Here is a 23,759-nt window from a genome sequence, read left to right as displayed (position 1 = left end):
AAATGGACTGCATTGTATTAGGCAATCACCATGACAGTAGGCAGTAGTGTGATTTCTTTCTGTTTACAAGGTTTCCAGTTGTAGCTTGATTTGGAATCATGTATTGTTTTGGCCATGACTGCCATGTTTAGTAGTCGTAGTTGAATTCACTTTCAATACCTTTATCAGTCTGAGAGAGATATGGTATTTTCAACAAACACCTAGTCTTTTCTCGAGCAGTAAAGCATTAGAGATCTGTTTTTTGGGAGGGGCCTTTTAAGCCTTTTTTGGAGTTGGACTGTGTGCTTTTTCCTGTGTGGGAGGGAGGGGAGCAGTTCAAACAGGCTACTCCTCTCCTGTGTTTGTGATTTTCCCCTCAGTTTTCATTTGACCATTTAGTCATTTAGCAGTGTGACTTACAGTAGTGAGTGCATACAGTTGTTATACTTTTTCACATTGGTCCCCCGTGGGAGTCGAACCAACAACCCTAGCAAAGCACCAATGCTTTACCAACTGAGCCACACGGGACCGACTCCACCTCTTCCTTTTTATTTAATATTTTTTTAGTGGGTAGATTTGATTTAATATTGCCGATAGTGTAGCTTCCAGCAATGTAATTGTCTGCATCATTTCCAATCCCCCATATATTTTTGGGATAAATATATGTATAAAATATACATATATTTAATTTTTATATATTTTCCGTTATTATTTTCCCCTAACCCTACCATCCCAATTGGAGTAAACTAATGGACAACAACACTTAGTCTTCTACTCCCAGTTTATACATACTAGTTACATTTGACAGACACTATTTTTTGTTTGTTTTTATTCCCATCCTTCAGCTCCACTCAACCCCTCCCATCTATCTCTGAACACCATCCAGTTTTTATTTATTTATTTGTCATATATTTTTCAACTGTGCTGTGATGTTTCACAAACATTCTGAACCTTTCTATTCTCATATATTCAACAGATTGTAAATTAAAGATAAATATTTTAGCCAAGAGTATTGGTATATTATTGATCGATTGGCTATGACTTTTTAAATCACCCAGCAGTGCTATTTGAAGAGTTAGTTCCAGATAAATGTTGCATTTCTTCAGCCATTCCTGAACCTGTGACCAAAAATAAGCTACATATGGACAATACCAAAACTGAATGATCTAATTATTCTGTCTCTTTGCAGCAAAAATCAGCAGAACTGGGATAGTTGTATCCCCCAAATATATACCATTTTATTAGTTGTGAGAATTTTGGATTATAATTTCAATTTAAAAACTCAAATTTTGTAATCCCGCTTAGTTTTGTGTAAATTCATAAACCATGTGCCATGGAATCGGTACATAAAAAATCTCTTCCCAACTATTTTGCAATCTATATGGTAGAGCTGTCCATTTTTTGGTCCTTAAATGAAACCGGTATACTTTTTTATTTATCACAATTTTCTTTAGCCAATTTTGGTCTTTTAATGCGAGGCCGACAGACAAGTTTCAGATAACACTGTCACTTGGATTTTTGTATTCTGGTATTCAAAATGATGATGCTTTACGGTATATGCTTTGCTTAACAATATCTCTCGTCTGTATTTTCAGAGGGAGAGAGAGCACTGCCTTCAATCCCCAAGTAAGTATCTGCCATACACTAAATGATTTATCAATGGGTATACTTTGAATGTTCATTCATGTAAAAATGATATATGATGGTGTTAACATAAAGAGCTGTGTAAGAAACAAACAAACAAACAAACAAAAATGCGTGAAGAAAACATCTGCTCAGTAAATCTATTTGTAGGACCCCTAGCATCAGAGCTCTGTTATCCAATGACACCCATTGTATTTCCTCTCCATGCTATAATTACTGGACATTAGGTCATTCAGGGAAATCAGTTGACTAGTCAGAACTAGTGTTAGAGAGGTGTTTTCCACACCTTCTCTCACTCTTTTAAAAATCCACTCAAGACAGTTCTGGGGCAGAATCCTGATAAATAGTTCCCTACAGTAGGATCTTCTCAGAATATCTCCTCCCTATTCCCCTCCTATTGGTCCAGCACCTCCACACTAGATTCTTCCAAGACTGTTCTGTTCTCTTATTGGTTCAGCACCTCAACACTCGATGCTTCCAAGACGAAGAGTGGCTCAGTGGAGGAGAATGATACTCAGCATAGTGTGGATGTTTTCCACATGGCCCCAGAGATTATTTTCAGGAATATGCTGGATCCTCCTGGAGTTGCTGTGGATGCTGTTGATTTACTTGCTGGTTTTAGGTTAGGGAATTTCTCATGTTGATCCTCTCTGTCTCCAACCTTTACCCTTCAGGGTGCCCAACAATGAGAAGAGGATAGTAGAGGGGGTGGTCCGGAGCGCCGGGGTGCGTGCCATCTCTGTCTCAGGTAAGAGATCTGTGCCTCCTCAACATCGCAGACTTTTACTGGATATAGCAGGGCTATTGATGGAAGAAAATATGACCATGCTTTTTTATAATATAATCCCAGTCAAGATAATTCCAGATGCTTCCTGTCCATTGATCTGTAAAGCCACTGGATATTATTACATATTAGATATCTAATACAGAACCCATCACATGAAACCTTACTTGGATGTGTGTGGGTATTGGGGTTTAATGATGCTCAATGGTGGATAAACAGGCTATTATACTTTAGCCATTTATGAAAAGCGGGCAGAATTGATTTGATTTAGGCCTAGTCTGTCAGCTCTAGTCTTTGTTGTTGATCCTAAGATATAGATGGTTAGTGCAATCACAGGACATGTTAAGCTTTCTCCACCGATTATTCTTGTAAGAGCAAGAACAGATGCCGGGCGTGTGTGTGGTGGTAACAGGAAATCAATTCAGCATGATAAGTAATGGTGAAGCTGAGTAATTCGGGGCTGAAGGGCTGTAACACCATGGTGGATAATAAATGTCATCTGCTGAGACAAACAGTCCAGTCCAGGGCCAGGTCAGATTTAATCTGTGTCCCAAATGGCACCATATTCCCTACATAGTAGTACACTATGTAGTAGTAGTACACTATGTAGTAGTAGTACACTATGTAGTAGTAGTAGTACACTATGTAGGGAATATGGTGCCTTTTGGGATGCATACAGCCTTAACATGCCTGTGGATTAGCAAGTGGCAGGGGGAGTCAGTGCTAAGGAGATGGGTAGGACGGGAGGGGATTGGCGGGTTGAGGAGGTTAACAGGGGCAGCAGGTGCCTCTATCTCTCTCTTCCCCATTCTATTTCTTTCTCTCCCCCCTTCTCCCTCTTTCCCAGTCTATCTCTCCCCCCTCTCTTTCCCTCCATCCCTCTGCTTCTCTCTTTTCCCCAGTCTATTTCTATTTATCTTCCTCCTTCTCTCTCCCCCTCTCTTTCCCTCCATCCCTCTGCTTCTCTCTTTTCCCCAGTCTATATCTATTTATCTTCCTCCTTATCTCTCTCCCCCTCTCTTTCCCTCCATCCCTCTGCCTCTCCCCAGTCTATTTCTATTTATCTTCCTCCTTATCTCTCTCTCCCCCTCTCTTTCCCTCCATCCCTCTACTTCTCTCTTTTCCCCAGTCTATATCTATTTATCTTCCTCCTTATCTCTCTCCCCCTCTCTTTCCCTCCATCCCTCTGCCTCTCCCCCAGTCTATTTCTATTTATCTTCCTCCTTATCTCTCTCTCCCCCTCTCTTTCCCTCCATCCCTCTACTTCTCTCTTTTCCCCAGTCTATATCTATTTATCTTCCTCCTTATCTCTCTCCCCCTCTCTTTCCCTCCATCCCTCTGCTTCTCTCTTTTCCCCAGTCTATATCTATTTATCTTCCTCCTTATCTCTCTCCCCCTCTCTTTCCCTCCATCCCTCTGCCTCTCCCCAGTCTATTTCTATTTATCTTCCTCCTTATCTCTCTCTCCCCCTCTCTTTCCCTCCATCCCTCTGCTTCTCTCTTTTCCCCAGTCTATTTCTATTTATCTTCCTCCTTATCTCTCTCCCCCTCTCTTTCCCTCCATCCCTCTGCTTCTCTCTTTTCCCCAGTCTATATCTATTTATCTTCCTCCTTATCTCTCTCCCCCTCTCTTTCCCTCCATCCCTCTGCCTCTCCCCCAGTCTATTTCTATTTATCTTCCTCCTTATCTCTCTCTCCCCCTCTCTTTCCCTCCATCCCTCTGCTTCTCTCTTTTCCCCAGTCTATATCTATTTATCTTCCTCCTTATCTCTCTCCCCCTCTCTTTCCCTCCATCCCTCTGCCTCTCCCCAGTCTATTTCTATTTATCTTCCTCCTTATCTCTCTCTCCCCCTCTCTTTCCCTCCATCCCTCTGCTTCTCTCTTTTCCCCAGTCTATATCTATTTATCTTCCTCCTTATCTCTCTCCCCCATCTCTTTCCCTCCATCCCTCTACTTCTCTCTTTTCCCCAGTCTATATCTATTTATCTTCCTCCTTATCTCTCTCTCCCCCTCTCTTTCCCTCCATCCCTCTACTTCTCTCTTTTCCCCAGTCTATCTCTATTTATCTTCCTCCTTATCTCTCTCCCCCTCTCTTTCCCTCCATCCCTCTGCTTCTCTCTTTTCCCCAGTCTATCTCTATTTATCTTCCTCCTTATTTCTCTCTCCCCCTCTCTTTCCCTCCATCCCTCTGCTTCTCTCTTTTCCCCAGTCTATCTCTATTTATCTTCCTCCTTATCTCTCTCTCCCCCTCTCTTTCCCTCCATCCCTCTGCTTCTCTCTTTTCCCCAGTCTATCTCTATTTATCTTCCTCCTTATCTCTCTCCCCCTCTCTTTCCCTCCATCCCTCTGCTTCTCTCTTTTCCCCAGTCTATATCTATTTATCTTCCTCCTTATTTCTCTCTCCCCCTCTCTTTCCCTCCATCCCTCTGCTTCTCTCTTTTCCCCAGTCTATCTCTATTTATCTTCCTCCTTATCTCTCTCTCCCCCTCTCTTTCCCTCCATCCCTCTACTTCTCTCTTTTCCCCAGTCTATTTCTATTTATCTTCCTCCTTATTTCTCTCTCCCCCTCTCTTTCCCTCCATCCCTCTGCTTCTCTCTTTTCCCCAGTCTATCTCTCCCCCTCTCTTTCCCTCCATCCCTCTGCTTCTCTCTTTTCCCCAGTCTATCTCTATTTATCTTCCTCCTTATCTCTCTCTCCCCCTCTCTTTCCCTCCATCCCTCTGCTTCTCTCTTTTCCCCAGTCTATATCTATTTATCTTCCTCCTTATCTCTCTCCCCCTCTCTTTCCCTCCATCCCTCTGCCTCTCCCCCAGTCTATCTCTATTTATCTTCCTCCTTATCTCTCTCTCCCCCTCTCTTTCCCTCCATCCCTCTGCTTCTCTCTTTTCCCCAGTCTATATCTATTTATCTTCCTCCTTATCTCTCCCCCTCTCTTTCCCTCCATCCCTCTGCTTCTCTCTTTTCCCCAGTCTATCTCTATTTATCTTCCTCCTTATCTCTCTCCCCCTCTCTTTCCCTCCATCCCTCTGCTTCTCTCTTTTCCCCAGTCTATATCTATTTATCTTCCTCCTTATCTCTCTCCCCCTCTCTTTCCCTCCATCCCTCTGCTTCTCTCTTTTCCCCAGTCTATCTCTATTTATCTTCCTCCTTATTTCTCTCTCCCCCCTCTCTTTCCCTCCATCCCTCTACTTCTCTCTTTTCCCCAGTCTATATCTATTTATCTTCCTCCTTATTTCTCTCTCCCCCTCTCTCCCTCTGCGTCCATCCCTCTGCCTGTCTCTCGTCCCCAGTCTATCTCTATCTCTCTTTCTCTTCTTTATCTCCTAAATGTCAGAGGACTGTGATGGAACTGCTGAATGTTAATAGCCTGGGGGCTCCAGTGACAGACAGATTAAGGCCTGATTGAAGGGGTTGGCCAGAGCCCTGTTAACTGACCAGAGGTTAGGGGTTTAGAGAGTCAGACATTATGGTATCAAAGAGATGCTTGTTTACTATGCTGCTGAGAGAGGAGAGCCTGGCACTGAGGTTGGGAGGTTCAGAGGGTGACATAGGGTGTCCTTAAATGTCATAGGGTTTCATTACATGTCATAGGGTGTCATTAAATGTCATAGGGTTTCATTAAATGTCATAGGGTGTCATTAAATGTCATAGGGTTTCATTAAATGTTATAGGGTGTCATTAAATGTCATAGGGTTTCATTAAATGTCATAGGGTGTCATTAAATGTCATAGGGTTTCATTAAATGTCATAGGGTGTCATTAAATGTCATTTAAGTGTCCTCGGGTGTCATTAAAGTGACATAGGATGTCATTAAAGTGTCATAGGGTGTCATTAGGGTGTCATGAAAGTGTCATAGGGTGTCATTAAATGTCATTTAAGTGTCCTCGGGTGTCATTAAAGTGACATAGGATGTCATTAAAGTGTCATAGGGTGTCATTAGGGTGTCATGAAAGTGTCATAGGGTGTCATTAAATGTCATAGGGTTTCATTAAATGTTATAGGGTGTCATTAAATGTCATAGGGTTTCATTAAATGTCATAGGGTGTCATTAAAGTGTCATAGGGTGTCATTAGGGTGTCATGAAAGTGTCATAGGGTTTCATTAAATGTCATAGGGTGTCATTAAATGTCATTTAAGTGTCCTCGGGTGTCATTAAAGTGACATAGGATGTCATTAAAGTGTCATAGGGTGTCATTAGGGTGTCATGAAAGTGTCATAGGGTGTCATTAAATGTCATAGGGTTTCATTAAATGTTATAGGGTGTCATTAAATGTCATAGGGTTTCATTAAATGTCATAGGGTGTCATTAAATGTCATAGGGTTTCATTAAATGTCATAGGGTGTCATTAAATGTCATTTAAGTGTCCTCGGGTGTCATTAAAGTGACATAGGATGTCATTAAAGTGTCATAGGGTGTCATTAGGGTGTCATGAAAGTGTCATAGGGTGTCATTAAATGTCATTTAAGTGTCCTAGGGTGTCATTAAAGTGTCATAGGGTGTCATTAAGTATCATAGGGTGTCATTAAAGTGTCATAGGGTGTCATTGGTGCAATAGGGTGTCATTAAAGTGCCCTAGGGTGTCATTAAAGTGTCATAGGGCATCATTAAGTATCATAGGGTGTCATAGGGTGTCATTAAAGTGTCATAGAGTGTCATTAACTGCCATAGGGTGTCATAGGGTGTCTTTAAAGTGTCATAGGGTGTCATTAGTGTCATATATTGTCATTAACTGCCATAGGGTGTTATAGGGTGTCATTGAGTCTCATAAGGTTTCAATAAATGTCATAGGGTGTTAGTGTCACAGGGTATCTAAGGATTCCTCAGCTCTCAAGGAGAAGGTGAATCATATATGTATGGGAGTCAGTCATAGGCAACTATTATTTGATTGTAGCTACACAGTAATATGAAGGTTGAGAGGTGTTGTATTCACTGATAGTATATTTTCACATATTTGGTTTAGAGTTTACTGGTGTGTTTCAAACTATATGGTTTGATGATTTTTGGGCATAGTCTCATAGTAGGCCTATTTAAAACACTTGTTTAAATAAAGTTCTTGAAACAAACCATGGGAGAAGTCTACTCTCTACTACTATCAGTAAATAATAGTAATGCTGCTAGTTTCAGTCTATTTGAAACTGTTTTAGTTATTTTTTGTGAATATGTTTTAGCAATTTATTCAGACAGTTAGGAAGATGAGAGGGGGAGACAGGCAAGTGGAAGAAACCGTGAGCAAGGTGGGGATCGAACCCCGGTGTGCGGTGGGGAGTTGTATATGAGACTTATGCCGAGAAGTGTTACAATGACACCACAGCTCTGCACTTGATAGGTTTTTCCTTTTTGATCGTTTTTATTTTGACGGTCCGAGTTCCGTGTTTACACCAGTTCTCCCTGATACCATCCATCAATGCCATTTCTCAGAAAGAGGTCAGAGAGAAATTCCCGTAGGGACAGCAGCATCTTGCTGCTCACACAAATCCAATATATTTAACTGAATTCATTCCATATGTGTCAACGTACAGTTGTACACAAGACCTTTTGTAGAAGTGCGAATCAATTCCTTAGCCCTGGCCGACATATCAGGCATAGAATAGTGAAGGACTTATTACTATGCTGTTGATTGAAATGCAGAATTGCCATAATTTGAGTAAGGCTATAGTTCCCCTGTCGGCTTTGACTTCCCTGTTGGTATAGGAAAGAAGAGATGTATTCATATTATTATTGACGTATTTCATGTCGTTTCATAACAGACGTGCCATGACAGAGTGGTAATGATTTCTGAGGTGTAAATGGATATGTAGCATTTTGTCTGTTATATGGGGAAAGCTTCGGACACCATCACACCAACATTTATCACTCCTTAACATATACACAAATGCTGTCTGCTGCTCAATGTGTGTTCTGTGGTGTTGGTTGAAGTTTCCCCTAGAGGCTAATCTTGGGTCAGTTTTGCATTTTCCCCACTAATGGTAAAAGTTAGGATTGAGGGAGGGGAAGCTGATTCTAGATCTGTACCTAGGAGAAACTTTACCCCGGAGCTGTTTCTGTCAGAAAAACTATTAGTCTCTTTTTCTCACCATCTCTCCTGCTCTGTCATCCTTCTCTCTGATTTGCTGAAGATTCTGTGAACTCTGTGACCCCGACGCCTCCTAAACCTGCTAAAGCCAGGCGCTTTCTCCTTCCTTTCGTCTTCTGTGCCCATGACTCTCCGCCAAAGGGTACCACTGCTCTGATTGGCTTACTCGACTGACTCTGCTTTCTGTTTTTCTCTGACTAACCCTGTGTGCCCCACTGTCCCCAAATCCCCTACACTCACACAACATGTGTGTAGGGAATTTAGGGGAAATGAGGGGATGAAACTTTTAGCTGAACAACTAAAATCTCTCTGAAATGACTGACAAAGCAAAACCTACAATGGCCAAACAGAACTAGCCTGGCGGGGAAAAGTTTGAGAAACTGTGTTAAGAAGGAACTTGTCTAGTAAATGAGATGACGTACATACCCTATCCCTGACGTGTCTGAAAATAAAAAACATTGAAACTGATCCAGTTTTCCAAGACAGTGAGTCCCCATTTTATTTTCCAGGAAGCGTGTCGTCTGCTGATTGTAGTCGAGCCATGGCCCGCAAATCAATAGAGGTTGCATCCCAAATGGCACCCCATTCCCTATATGGTGCACTACTTTTGACCTGAGCCCAATGGGTCTTGGTTAAAAGTAGTGCACTATATAGGGAATAGGGTGCCATTTGGGATGTATATAGAGCCTGATGGCGCAGCAATCTGTTTGATCCGCAGCCAGGTTCAAGATGCTGTAAGCATCAGACCACCAGACTCTTAAAGACACCCTTTAATAGCTGTACATCTAATTTAATAACCATGTGTTTATATTGCTAAAATGACACCAGTGATTTATATGTCCCTATCATTTTCGGTCGATTTTGCCAAACTGAGTTTATGCCCTTGAACAAGGATAATGTTGAACAAGGATAATGTTGAACAAGGATAATGTGTCCAAAAAAAGTATCTAACTAACAAAGTTAACCAATACTAACTTCTGGACACGTGACTTCTGTCCTGCCCGCTGTCACCTGTTTAACAGCTTCGTATTGGTCCACGCTTCTGTCTCAGCTGTTTAACAGCTTCCTATTAGCTCACGTTCCTATCCGTCACAGTGGCCCATGCTAAGAATAGCCAATGAACTCCACTGACCCCCTTCTGAACAATGCTGGCTGAAGTTCACTACTCTGGCTGTCCCCTCAACCAAACTGAATCAGGTTCCACACATTCCAACGACAGACTAATTCAATTTAAAGTAGAAGCTTAGAAAATAAAATACTTTCCCAATGGATTGGATACACTTGTGAAATTCCCGGTCCCTGCTTGTTTTGAGGGAGTGTGAGTCACGGTAACAATTATTAAACTCATTTTGAATGAATTATACTTTTCATATCTTTCTATGGTGTGTAACCTCTCGCTCTCTTTCTCTCCCTCTCCCTTCCTCCCTCTCTCCCTTCCTCCCTCTCTCTCTCTGTTTGGCATGCTCTCCTTGGACCTGCAGAGGATTGTAGTGGGGATGGTAAAGTTTGCTTTTTAATATTTCCCTCCATTCCTTCCTGTCACCTGCTACTAACTCACTGGGGTCATGGGGGATTCAGGGGGTTGTGGGTTGTGTTGTGTGTGTATCACTCATGAATCATATCAATCAAATGAATCATGAATCAAATTAAATGAATCTGTTTTTTAACTGTCTGCTTGTAGAGGTTTGTCATTAGTAATGCACTTATCATGCAATAGACCTGATTGGAGTTAGGGAAACAATGTAACAGTTAACGTTTCCAGAAAATGTGCTGAAAACTGTCTTAGCTGCAGTGCTTCCCTGTGATTCAAATCGATTTAGTTTGATTGAGCTTGTCTGGAGTGCCAAATTGACAGAGTTTGCACTTTTAGGACTATTCTGTTGGTCCCAAGGTGCCAGGCAAGCTCAATCAAGCACAGTTTAAAGTATTTTAAATAAAACAAATACTATTTGACCCCAGGTCTGGTCTGTCCCACGCTCTGGAACTGTATCCACAGAGAGTCTCAGAGTAAGATCAGTTCTGCCTTTTTTATTATAATGAATAAATAAGATTAGATGGGGGGGGGGCTCCTACTCTGAGTGGCTTTCTGAATACATTCCCTGCTGTCTGCCTGGATCTTTAAGGGCCCAGCTCCCGGCCCTCTCCCAGCTCAGCCTCATAAAGAGAGCTGAGTTTGGCGAGCTCCATGGCACCGCGGCATTCCTGTCTAAAATGGGCCGTCTGATGGCTAGCTACATACTACACAGAGTCTGCTGGTCGTTTTTCCCTAAGTGGAACAGCAGCCAAGACGGCACAACTAGCGTATTACCATTTTAGATCAAGTCAAGACTGGACATCAAGCGGCCGTTCACATACTGTAAACACCTAAATCTGTTTATCTAGGGGACTGGGAACGGCTTCTCTCTTTCTTTTTCTCACCCTCCTCTTTCTCCCTTACCAAGAAGCCCATCTGTACTGCTAAGCTCTGATCAGACAGACAGATATGGCTGAAACTGTGCGAGTTGATAACGGACATGCTTGTGTTTCTCTCTCTCTCTCTCTGTGTGTGTGTGTGTGTGTGTGTGTGTGTGTGTGTGTGTGTGTGTGTGTGTGTGTGTGTGTGTGTGTGTGTGTGTGAGAGAGAGAGAGAGAGAGAGAGAGAGAGAGAGAGAGAGAGAGAGAGAGAGAGAGAGAGAGAGAGAGAGAGAGAGAGAGAGAGAGAGAGAGAGAGAGAGAGAGAGAGAGAGAGAGAGAGAGAGAGAGAGAGAGAGAGAGAGAGAGAGAGAGAGAGAGAGAGAGAGAGAGAGAGAGAGAGAGAGAGAGAGAGAGAGAGAGAGAGAGAGAGAGAGACTTGCTGTCTGACTCGCATGTTTATTTTCAGCTGGCTCTAGTTACTTGTGTGGAAGGGTACGTATCTAGCTAGCTGCATCTGTGTGTATCCGTCTCGGACAGTGTGTGACTGGACTTGACCAGTAGACTGACCACGAGGCTGTTGTGTTTCTGCAGAGACGGATGACTATGCTGAGATTATAGACGAAGACGATACCTACACCATGCCCTCAAGTAAGTGCAGCTCTATGCTCCCTAGTAGTAATACACTATGTTGATCTTAATGTGTGTCCTGCTAATATGTCTCCTGATCTCCTCTTTCTAGATTTTTCTCTCTCTCATTCTTTCTTTCTTTCTCTCTCTCTCTCTCATTCTTTCTCTCCTTGTCTCTCTTTCTGTCTCTCTCTCTCTCTTGTTCTTTCTCTCCTTGTCTCTCTTTCTGTCTCTCTCTCTCTCTTGTTCTTTCTCTCCTTGTCTCTCTTTCTATCTGTCTTTCTTTTTCTCTTTTGTCTCTATCGCTCTCGTTCTTTCTCTCTTTGTTTCTCTCGTTCTCTGTCTCTCTTTCTAGCTCTCATTCTTTATCTCTCTTGTTCTTTCTCTCTTGGTCTCTCTTTTGATTTCTCTCTCTCTTTGTCTCTCCCTCATGTTCTTTCTCTTCGTCCTTCTCTTATCTAAATTCCTTTGACTGTGGCCCGGGTGCTGTATGGTGATCTGTTTTCTCAGGCTCTGTGTGTTTGTTAATGTGGCTAGTGGAGATGTTAGTTTCTACTTCCCAAATACCCCACACACGCTGCCTGTGTGTGTCCTTTATCGAAACGGTACTAGATTGTCTGTACACTCAATGTTTGGTTGTCATGGTGACATTGTAAGTCTATACACGTACTGTAACTGGATAGTCATGTATTCTTATTGATGATCTTTCATTTCCCAGCACTTCCATTCATTTATATTCCTGCTGTCATGATGCTGTCCAAATCAGACACACATTCTGTTCCATTATGATTCACTGATTCACTGAAAATATCTATGGAATGCTTAGTAGTACATCATCAGTGAAATCCTTTTACTTGTCACAAATGTTCATTATATGGAATAGTCATGTCAGTGAGTAGTCATCAGGACTGAAAGAGACAAGTGCCCTTTGAGTGTACTGGAGTGAAAGAATGAGTTAGTCATAGAGTTATAATCACTAGAATGGACAAAGCACCTTAGACCATGGTACACCCATAGCCGCCATCCTTGACTTTAATTTTAATTTCCGTTCTAGTTATTGTAATTATATGTCTCCAGTAACCCCAGGTCTTTCTTTGGTGGCCATGATGCCAGGTCTCGTGGGATCATATGAGTCTGGAACACAATAGCCCCTGCAGTGGTGTAGGTTGTGTCACAAATGGCACCCTATTCCCTACATAGTGCACTACGTTTGACTCTGGTCAAACGTAGTGCACTATATTGGGAATAGGGTGTCATTTGGGACAGAGAAATAGAGTGCAGCTAATTCACCAGGTTGTGGAGTGGTCTGGGCCAGCTGACTAACAAGACAGTCTGGTTGTGAAACAAAAAGTTATTCTGTAACAAGGAGCTCTGTATATGGAGACGGAGGAGTCCCATCGCATGCTAACACTCGAGAACAGAGCTCTCTCCATTCAAACAAGTGGTCCATCCAGCATCTGCAGATTTCTTCATACCACATGGGGATTTGAGTCCCACTGAGTCCCACCGGGCTAATACCCAATACATAGCTCTGAGTACCAAATGGCACCCTATTCCCAGTTTAGTGCGCTACTTCTGACCAGGGCCCATAGGAATTAGAATAGGGTGCCATCTGAGAGGCAGCCTAAGATAACACGTTTATCCATTTCTAGATGATCAAGTTCTAATGTGAAACGTGTGGCTTTCTAGCACATATTCTTGTTCTACAGGATAACCTGTTTTTCCCCATTGACACCCAGCTCTGTGCACTCACAAGTTGGTTCTTTTAAAACCACATAAACCACATAACATCTATTCCCCTCGGTCTTACTTTCTAACTTGTGTTTGTCGTGTTCTGTTGCAAATGGTTTCTAAAAGCCACCTCTCTTTATCCTAACCACCCAGCAGTGAGCTATGGAGTAGATGAAGGTAACGCTGCCTCTCTCTTTCTGTTTGTCTCTCTGTTTTCTGTCTGTAATTGTGCTTGTGTACTGTACTAGAACGGCTCATTCAACTCATCTACTGGAGGTATTTCATAGGTTTAGTAACCTACTGGTCATCTTAAAATCAAATCATTTCCCTCTAAAATGAAAGTTTGACAGACTTATCAGATTCAGCCATAGGCCTCCATCCCAAATGGATCGGAATTGTTACATTTCATCAGCTTAGAGGGTTCTGGTCTTTTTCACTCCATTCAAACCCCTGAAAAATGTTGATTTTGAAGTGAAATATCACTTTAATACTGTTTGCTGAAACCAAGTAAAATATCCCGCTAGCTGTGAGATGAAGCAATCTCATCCATTCAGTACCAGAGTTCAAATGCGTCTTCAATAGTGATTGTTCAATTGGCTTATTTATTTATTTTTCATGTTGACGTGTTTCTTCCTTGGTTTTTCTTTAATTTCACCATTGCTTGAACGTTTTGATGTGAAATTCCATTTATAATTTAGTTTTGTTTGTTAGGTGTCTGTCTGAAGAGATTGTGCAATCATCTTAATTGGATAAGAGCGTCTGGTAAAGGACTCAAATAGATACAGTCAATCAAACCAAAGTGGTAGCCTGTTGTAATTTGAAATCCACAGGGAGGAACCAAATATATCAAGTACTATGTCTGTTGACATCACCACAGCCTGATCATTTTCTGTTGTAGTGTGCATGTCCTTGCCTGGTGGTGGGTGTGAATTGCCTTATACAGATAAATACAGTATTTCATACAGTATTACCATCTACTGCAGTGAAAACACAGCCAAGGCATCTTGCTGTTATTATTAACAACCAAAAAAGGCCTCATCAACACACACATACAGATCAGCATAGTGGTGAGTCATTCACCCTGTAAAAGTCAGTGTAACTAACAGGAGTTATCTCTCCCTCCCCAACCAGGGACTATGAGAGTCAGTGTAACTAGCAGGAGTTATCTCTCCCTCCCCAGCCAGGGACTATGAGAGTCAGTGTAACTAGCAGGAGTTATCTCTCCCTCCCCAGCCAGGGACTATGAGAGTCAGTGTAACTAGCAGGAGTTATCTCTCCCTCCCCAGCCAGGGACTATGAGAGTCAGTGTAACTAACAGGAGTTATCTCTCCCTCCCCAGCCAGGGACTATGAGATCCAGAGAGACAGGATAGAGCTGGGACGCTGCATCGGTGAGGGACAGTTTGGAGACGTCCACCAGGGAGTCTACAACAGCCCGGTAAATAGTACTGTAACAAATAAATAGCACTGCAACTGTCTGGCTAAATGCAGCCTTAGCAGCTCCCCTCTCACCCTCAGTCCTCATGTGTTCCTTTCAATTCCACCCCTGTTACTGTCTAGCTAAACACATCTGGCCTCTTATTTATGGTCTGAATTGTCATGATATTATCCACTACCAGTAATGCACACAAACAAATCCAATATTTTCTCTAATTTCTCTTCCAGGAGAATCCCACTCTAAATGTGGCCATTAAAACATGCAAGAACTGCACGTCGGACAGCGTGCGCGAGAAGTTCCTTCAGGAAGCACGTGAGTATGCTGAGATGTAGTGCTGTGTCGCTGTCATGGGCCTGATGAAGACTGCAGCTGCTGCTGATTGCCATGTACACACACACACATGCTGCCTGATTGTACTCTCAGGTTCCTTTGCTCGCTGGGTTTACATGGTTCACAGACTGTTGAGGGAGTGTGTTAGACCTATCCCAGGGAGCGTTTTCTCTTTCCACTTGATCTAAACTGTTCTGTGAAATCCTCACACCCTTTTGTGATGTATGTGTTCCTCAGTGACCATGCGTCAGTTCGACCACCCCCACATAGTGAAGCTGATTGGTGTGATCACAGAAAACCCTGTGTGGATCATCATGGAGCTGTGCACGATGGGAGAGGTGAGGTGACCAAGAGTATATTTGGATCAGTACTTACAGTAGTTGTTGTTGGACTTCTTGTCATTCTTGTAATAAATGAACACAGAACACATTTGGGAACAGGGCCAAAGTTTCTCTATCATTCCTGCTGTCATCCCTCTATCTCTGTCAAAACAAAGAGGATATCTTGTATCTTATCGATGTTTTAATCTCTTCCAGTTGAGGTCATTTTTACAAGTAAGGAAGTACAACCTGGACCTATCAACGTTGATCCTGTTCTCCCACCAGCTCAGCACAGCTTTGGCCTACCTGGAGAGCAAACGCTTTGTCCATAGGTAAGACCACCACCCACTTTAACAGCTATTTAGCTTTACAGAGGCAATATAATATTATGTTTTTGACACTTTCTAATATATTTTTTGGTGCCACGCTGTCAAAATCCCCATGTTTTCCAGGATTCCTACTCATGGTGTATGTGTCTATCTCCTCAGGGACATTGCTGCCAGGAACGTGCTAGTGTCTTCCACAGACTGTGTGATGCTGGGAGACTTTGGGCTCTCACGCTACATGGAAGACTCCTCCTACTACAAAGGTACAAACCACAGAGAGAGATAGAGGACGCTAGTGCCCAAAAGCCTGTTTTAGCATGGGCAGCGCCATAATGGGACAGATACAATGATGCCATGTCTATGGTACAAACATACCGGCTTCCAGGCTGATGTTTTACCACCATCTGCTGGTTGTGAAAGCTATTGCAGGCTATCAAAATGTTGAACTCCAGAGAAAAGTTTCCCCCCTTAGTATAAATCTAGGATTAGCTTCCCTTCCACCAATCCTAACTTTAACCATTAGTGTGGGAAATACAAAACTGATCAGCATCTAGGGGAAACTTCACCCTACTAAAATGTTGACAGTCTATTGCTAACTGGGTTTTCAGCTTCCAAAGGGAAACTGCCAATCAAATGGATGGCTCCAGAGTCCATCAACTTCAGACGCTTTACCTCAGCCAGCGACGTGTGGATGTTTGGTGAGTTTAGCAGCTACAAATAATGCTTATCTAGCGATCAATACGCGTGTGTACGCATGCGTGTGTGTGTACGCGCGTGTGTGTGTACACGCGTGTGTGTGTACGCGCGTCTGTGTGTGTGTACGCGCGTCTGTGTGTGTGTACGCGCGTCTGTGTGTGTGTACGCGCGTCTGTGTGTGTGTACGCGCGTCTGTGTGTGTGTACGCGCGTCTGTGTGTGTGTACGCGCGTCTGTGTGTGTGTACGCGCGTCTGTGTGTGTGTACACGCGTCTGTGTGTGTGTACGCTCGTCTGTGTGTGTGTACGCTCGTCTGTGTGTGTGTACGCGCGTCTGTGTGTGTGTACACGCGTCTGTGTGTGTGTACGCTCGTCTGTGTGTGTGTACGCGCGTCTGTGTGTGTGTACGCGCGTCTGTGTGTGTGTGCTTCCATGCGTGTTTGTGTCTGTCTGTGGCGTTATATCTAGAGCACCTCCCCTCCAGGTGTGTGTATGTGGGAGATCCTCATGTACGGTATCAAGCCCTTCCAGGGGGTAAAGAACAATGATGTCATCGGGCGGATAGAGAACGGAGAGCGTCTGGCCATGCCCCACAACTGTCCCCCCACCCTGTACAGCCTGATGACCAAGTGCTGGGCCTACGACCCCAGCAAGAGACCCCGCTTCACAGAGCTCAAAACCCAGCTCAGGTCAGTACCCCTGAGGGGAGAAGTTCAGGTCATGCCAGTGTTCTTTTACACATGTTTTCCCTCCTTTATAACTCTGGAACAATGATATTCAACATTGCTACTCAAGAGGTCACTGTTTCATGTATTAAAGTATAGGCCACTTCAGTAAAGTTTGGAAACAGTGTGGTCTCCGCTACTTAAGTTGTAGCCACATAAGATGCAACAGGTTGATGCCATATTCCCAATAGAGACTAGCAATTATCAGCACTCAATGCACTTCAATGGTCTATCATGTCAGTCAAATCCATGGCAGCTGGATAAAGTGGGATGTATGTAGTATTTATTTTAGTTTAACTGAAGCAAGACCACAGACGAGGGTGTGTGTGGGTAAATGACTGTGGGTAGTCCTCGGCTGCGTCCCTGATGGCACCCTATTCCCTATATAGCACACTACTTTAAACCATTCACCTTAGTATATAAAATGTGTCTGTCTGTCCGTCCGTCGATAAAGCCCTATGGATGTGAGCCACTCTCCTGTTAACTTTAGACTCACTGAACTGTGACTCGTGTCCCTACTAGATAATAGTTCCCATTGGACCCATAGTCCCCACAGTCCCCATAGCCCTATGTTGAGCAGTGGGTATGTTTTCGGAGAGTACTGTGTATAGTAGGTATGTGGTTGGTTGTCTGTAGAGATAGGAGATACCTAGTCAGTAGCACAACAGAATGCATTCAACCGAAATGTGTCTTCCACATTTAACCCAACCCCTCTGGATCAGAGAGGTGCAAGGGGCTGTCTTTATCCACAGCGCCCGGGGAGCAGTTGTTGGGGTTAAAGTGCCTTTGCTCAAAGGCAGAACGGCAGATTTTTCCACCTTGCTGGCTCGGGGATTCGATACCAGAAGCCTTTCAGTTACTGGCCCAACGCTCTTAAACCGCTAGGCTACCTGTATCCAAAGTCTTTGCTGTGTTTGGGTGATAGTTACCCTGTCACTGGATCCATTTAACTGTACGAAGATATGTCTGACACGTGTGGGTGCGTGCTTGTCTGCTGTGTACGTACGTCTGTGTGTGCCATCATGAGCGAGACTCTTCGTGTTCCATTTTGAGCTCTTGGGTACAGAGTGTGAACAGCCCATTATCTCTCGTCTAACCCATAGTAACACAACCTTAGATCCAGAATGCACCGGGAGAGAAAGGAAACACAGGGCAACAGAGATTCCAGTGAGCACCCGTCAAGGCTCCTGGGATATCCACTTTGTCTATTGCTGTCTTTGACCAATTAAGGTCCAAAGAGTAAGGTACACCATGTTTTACTACCACTGTGAAGGCATTCATAGTGTGTCTTAAGGACAGCGCTTCCTTACAATCTCCTCTCCTCTAGCCAAACCCTGGGTCGCATTCATTATTTACCAAACGGAAGACAACTGAGTGAAACAGGGACAGACTACCTGAACTGGTCCAATAAGAAACACTGTTTTTGTTACGTTGCGAAACGTTTTGCTACGTTGTTCCCTAATGAATACAACCCTGATATTTAGTTCCGCAGCATCATTCTTCCCAGTTAATCCAATCCAGTGAAGGCTGGCTGGCTGGCTGGCTGAGTGCCAACCAAAACAGGCTGCCCAGGGCAGAGAGAGGAAGGAGGGGGAAGTTAAGGGAGGTGGATGGGGTGAGCTGGAGCTAGCTGTCTCTGATAAAGTGAGTTTAGTAAAACAGTGCAGGACTTACCAGGCTGCTGCTAGACTCTCACACACCTCCACTGCAGGCTGGGGATGTGACCAGGGAGCTGGTGGTTCATCTGTTCTGGTGTGATAAGATGGGCTCTCGGAAGCATAAACTCTGGGGGATGAGCGTTTTCCTGTAAGGTAAATTGGATGTAGGGTCGAATGATGGATGATTGGATGATGTCATTAATAGATTGATGGCTGGACTTGGGTTTGCCTAACAAACAAAATAAATCACATCTGCAATGCAGCTCGTCTGTGATAGGAACATGATTGCGTTTCAGGCTACAGTAAATGAGATGATTTTGTTAAAATGTTCAGTCTTTTTTATGAATTTATGTTAGGTGTGCTAAGCTGTTGTGTGTGTGTGTGTGTTCCCTGCAGTACTATCTTAGAGGAGGAGAAGGCCCAGCAGGAGGAGAGACTAAGGATGGAGATGAGACGTCAGGTCACTGTGTCCTGGGACTCAGGGGGCTCCGACGAGGCCCCCCCTAAAGTAAGAACACTCCACAACCCTACCCCCCCTAAAGTAAGAACCTTCCCTAACCTCCCCTAAAGTAAGAACCCTCCCCTCCCCAACCCTAATCCCCCTGAAGTAAGAGATCTCCCTATCCCTAACCTCCCCTGAAGTAAGACCCCCAACCCTAACCCCCATAAAGTAAGAGATCTCCCTAACACTAACCTCCACTAAAGTAAGAACCCTCTCTAATCCTAATACCCCCTAAAGTAAGAGACCTCTCTAACCCTAACCCCCTAAAGTAAGAGACCTCTCTTACCCTAACTTTACCCCCTAAAGTAAGAGACCTCTCTACCCTAACCCCCTAAGAGAACCCCCCTAAAGTAAGAGACCTCTCTAACCCTTAACCCCCTAAATTAAGAGACCTCTCTAACCCCTTAAGAGACCCCCTAAAGTAAGAGATCTCTCTAACCCTAACCCCCTAAAGTAAGAGACCTCTCTAACCCTTACCCCCCCAAGTAAGAGACCTCTCCAACCCTTACCTCCCTAAAGTAAGAGACCTCTCTAACCCTACCCCCAAGTAAGAGACCCCCCTCCCCTAAAGTAAGAGACCTCTCTAACCCTACCTCCCCTAAAGTAAGAGACCTCTCTAACCCTAACCTCTCTAACCCCCCCCTAAAGTAAGAGACCTCTCTAACCCTACCTCCCCTAAAGTAAGAGACCTCTCTAACCCTACCCCTGCCATTAGGGGTATAATTGGACATTTCTGAGATGTTTACCTTAGATATCTTTAGGCACATATAGACTAAATTACTCTCATTTGAAGAACTAGTGCTCCATGTCTGATAGATGGGGATCACACACTGCAGGAGGTCTAAATGTCCAATGTGTTCTGTGTGATCTCTGTCCCCCCCCCCGTGCAGCCTAGCAGACCTGGTTACCCCAGCCCTCGGTCTAGTGAAGGATTCTACCCCAGCCCTCAGCACGCTGGGCAGCTCAACCATTACCAGGTACTGTATTGTACTACTGCTCTAGACTACTGTACTACTATACTAACACTTTTACCACAGTTGCTGTGTATTACCCATAGAATTAGAATGGGGACTCCTAGTTTCCAAGTCTGTTCTATTCATTGTATTTCTATGGTTATACCATTATCATTAGGTCTCTGAACCATCCCATTTGTATTGATAATCAGGTACTGGCAATACTGGTTTAGTAAATGTGGTTTGTTTCTTACTTGCCAGTGGATTGATGTGTAAAGACAGAGAAAATGCTCAACTCTATGCTTTTGGGGGAAAGGGTGCTTGAAGCCAAAAGTGAATTGATGGAGATGTGCCCGGCTTCCCCCTTTCTGAATGCAATAATATCTTCCCAAACTAAGTTATTTTGCAGCACTTCAGCTGCCCATAAAACATAACTGACAGCAGGCATTTCCTGTAGCGCTTTTTAAAACTGCTGGCATTGTTGACTTAAGGCAGATTCCATCTGCTGAAAAATCAACTCTCTCAAATTCTGTTGTTATGGCTTCAAGGTCAACTCATTTTCTCCACTCTGTATTGCCTTAAAAGGCATTTTGAGTACCAGTTGATATATTTATCTTTATGATCAGGTCAGTTATTATTAAGATGTTTATCAGCCAGTGCTAATGGTGACATGTCACATTCAGGCTCATTCTTTTAGTCCCAGAGGTCTTTATGTCTGGGGGTCAATAATGATTTATTGCATTATACTGCCAGCAAAGTGTTTCCCTGTACCCTGAAAGGCTAACTGGGGCCCAATGCTATATGATGAACAGCCTTGCCTCACAGACAAGGCTTTGGTATCATCACAATCCTCTCTTCAAACAAAATGGGCTTTTCACCTGTTGTCTGTCCTACCATATCCAGGTTGGGTACCCTGGCCCCCACGGCATGCCCGCCATGCCCAGTGGCGGGTACCCTCCCCAGGCCGGTGTCCTGGACCCCCATGAGACCTGGAACCACCACCGGCCAGGGGATGTCCCCATGTGGTCCCCCAACATGGAGGTGAGAGAGAGAGCTCCACATAAATATACATGTAGACTCTATTTACTATGTGCTTCTGCCAGTTGTATAATGTAATCTCTGAATTTCATTAGCAATTGTCTGAGCTTGGTACATCTGTAGCAATCACAGACGAGGCTAAATACTAATGCAATATCCTCTCTGTCTCTCTCTCTCTCTCTCTCTCTCCCCCTCCCTCCTCTCTCTCAGGATGGAGGTGTGTTGGACTTGCGTGGTTTGGGCCAGGTGCTGCCCCCACACCTGATGGAGGAGAGGCTGATGATGCAGCAGCAGCAGATGGAGGAGGACCAGCGCTGGTTGGAGCAGGAGGAGTGCTTCCTGGTAACAGACCATTATTCACTCACTTCTCTCACACACACACCATCCTGAGAGAGAGAAGGGAGAGAGGGAGAGCAGGAGGAGTGCTTCCTGGTAACAGACCATTATTCACTCACTACTCTCACACACACACCATCCTGAGAGAGAGAAGGGAGAGAGGGAGAGCAGGAGCGAGGGAGGGGGAGGGAGAGACTGAGGGAGAGGAGGAGGGGGAGAGAGCGAAGGAAGGAGGGAGAGAGAGAGAGAGACAGACAGTGGTTGGAGCTGGAAGGTAGCTTCCTGGTAACAGACCCTTCTTCAACCAGTACCATCTTCTGTCTGTCACTATCATGTTAAGAAACCAGCGAATATACTGTCAACCGCACCTTTGTTTGTTTGGTAGAGTTTTTACATTAGAAACAGCACCTTTCATCCTCTAAACCTCACTAACTCCTAAATAGCAAGTATATGCTCTCTACATCATTCTACCACCATTTTCCATCACTTGATCCTTGTGACCAGGATACATACTCTCTCTACCTAAGATATAATGTCAAGACTAAATGACTGTAAAGTCATTGCTCTAGTTATCAATTCATTAAACTGTTATCCAGTCAGTCTGCCCCAAAAACATCATATCTGTATTCAGTCTGCCACTGACTTCCTCTTCTTGAACTGCACTGTTGGTTAAGGGCTTGTAAGTAAGCATTTCACAGTAAAGTCTACACTTGTTGTATTCGGCGCATGTGACAAATAAAGTTTTGATTTGATTTGACTGTTTAGTGGAGTAAACATCTGGATTTGATTACAGTGTCACACTGGCTGGTGTTTTACCATTTCAACCTTCAGCCCCTCATCCCCCTTCTGAGTCAGTTAATTTATGTTTCTACGATCTGAGGAGATTCAGATCATTGTTGTTTTCATTCAGTGAAATAAGGCAGGAAGACATACCTGTGACCACAGACTCACCTCCTGAGGGAAATGCATGGATCAGCCAGCAGCATTCTAGAACACTCTCTCTCCCTCTCCCCTCTCTCTCCCTCTCTCTGTCTCTCTCTTCCTCTCCCTCTCTCTCTCTCTTCCTCTCCCTCTCTCTCTCTCTCTCTTCCTCTCCCTCTCTCTCTCTCTCTCTCCCTCTCTCTGTCTCTCTCTCTCTCTTCCTCTCCCTCTCTCTCTCCCTCTCTCTGTCTCTCTCTCTCTTCCTCTCTCTCTCTGTCTCTCTCTCTCTTCTCTCTCTCTCTCTCTCTCTCCTCTCCCTCTCCCTCTCCCTCTCTCTGTCTCTGTCTCTCTCTCTGTCTCTCTCTCTCTCTCTCTCTCTGTGTGTGTGTGTAGAGCTAGACTGACTAGAGGAACTATGTGCTGGTTAAAGATGACAGCATTGCTGCCCTACCTGCTGCTTACTTCATATGTCATATATTTTTACTCTTCAATCATATGATCCATGTCTACATTGTTTGAGAAATACATTTTTAAAAAGCCAGTCGTAGAAAACATATGTTGATAAAGGATCAAATTTGTGGCCCTTGGAAATGTTTGTGTTGTTGTCACATCTAACAAGACAATTGCAGAGGACTTGAAATAGTTTTAAAGGGTAACGGTAATGGTATTTGAGCAGCCAGCCACAGTGATGAGAGACAGTCCCTCCACACCCTTTGATGATCCCTCTCAGAAGGCTTTCCTGTGGAAAATCTGGCAGTCTGCATCTGTTTCTCCACAGCCCTGGCCAGCCAGATATTGTGGAAGATGGGTGGAAAGCTCAGACAGTGGTGGGTTCATGCTGTTTCTCAGTCATAAAGATCCTTTTGGCAGATCTGGCAAACGAACGGCACTGAGAGTCTTCCTTAGTATTTCCTTAATGAAAGTTAAAAGGCTACACTGTCTATGTGTATGAAGAGGGGGAAGAGATGGAGGAAGGGGAGAGAGAGGGAGGAAGGGGGAGAGAGGGAGAGAGAGGGAGGAGGAGGAAGAGGGGGGGGAGGGAGGAAGGGGAGAGAGGGAGGAAGGAAGGGGAGAGAGGGAGAGAGACAGAGATGGAGGGAGAGAGAGAGAGAGAAGGAGGGAGGGGGAAGGGGAGAGAGAGGGAGGAAGGGGAGAGAGAGAGGGAGGAAGGGGAGAGAAAGAGGGAGGGAGAGAGACAGAGATGGAGGGAGAGAGAGAGGGGGAGGGAGAGAGAGAGGAGTCAGTGTGAGCCACAGAGCAAGAAGAGTCTGCTGTGGGATCAGTCTG

General features: G+C 44.2%; 1 protein-coding gene across 25 annotated transcripts in view; it reads left to right on the top strand.

Annotated features, from left to right (window-relative positions):
• The window catches only part of ptk2aa (protein tyrosine kinase 2aa), a 166,086-nt gene that overhangs the window by 133,682 nt on the left and 8,645 nt on the right, over positions 1–23,759 (top strand). For 6 of the 25 annotated variants that reach the window (XM_024395421.2, XM_024395420.2, XM_042310495.1 and 3 more), the window contains 17 exons: positions 1,575–1,605; positions 2,298–2,371; positions 8,524–8,622; positions 9,962–9,979; positions 11,466–11,522; positions 13,386–13,409; positions 14,572–14,669; positions 14,897–14,981; positions 15,237–15,337; positions 15,536–15,651; positions 15,808–15,908; positions 16,254–16,343; positions 16,824–17,028; positions 19,119–19,230; positions 20,115–20,201; positions 21,081–21,218; positions 21,426–21,557. In XM_024395421.2, coding sequence (XP_024251189.1) covers positions 1,575–1,605; positions 2,298–2,371; positions 8,524–8,622; positions 9,962–9,979; positions 11,466–11,522; positions 13,386–13,409; positions 14,572–14,669; positions 14,897–14,981; positions 15,237–15,337; positions 15,536–15,651; positions 15,808–15,908; positions 16,254–16,343; positions 16,824–17,028; positions 19,119–19,230; positions 20,115–20,201; positions 21,081–21,218; positions 21,426–21,557 — 1,568 coding nt within the window. The other 19 variants (XM_042310496.1, XM_042310499.1, XM_042310503.1 and 16 more) reach the window with 14 other exon arrangements.

This window comes from Oncorhynchus tshawytscha, linkage group LG31 (assembly GCF_018296145.1).
Source record: "Oncorhynchus tshawytscha isolate Ot180627B linkage group LG31, Otsh_v2.0, whole genome shotgun sequence".
Classification (NCBI taxonomy): Eukaryota; Metazoa; Chordata; class Actinopteri; order Salmoniformes; family Salmonidae; genus Oncorhynchus; species Oncorhynchus tshawytscha.
The sequence above is the reverse complement of the archived record's forward strand: the minus strand, read 5'-3'. Positions and strand labels throughout refer to the sequence as shown.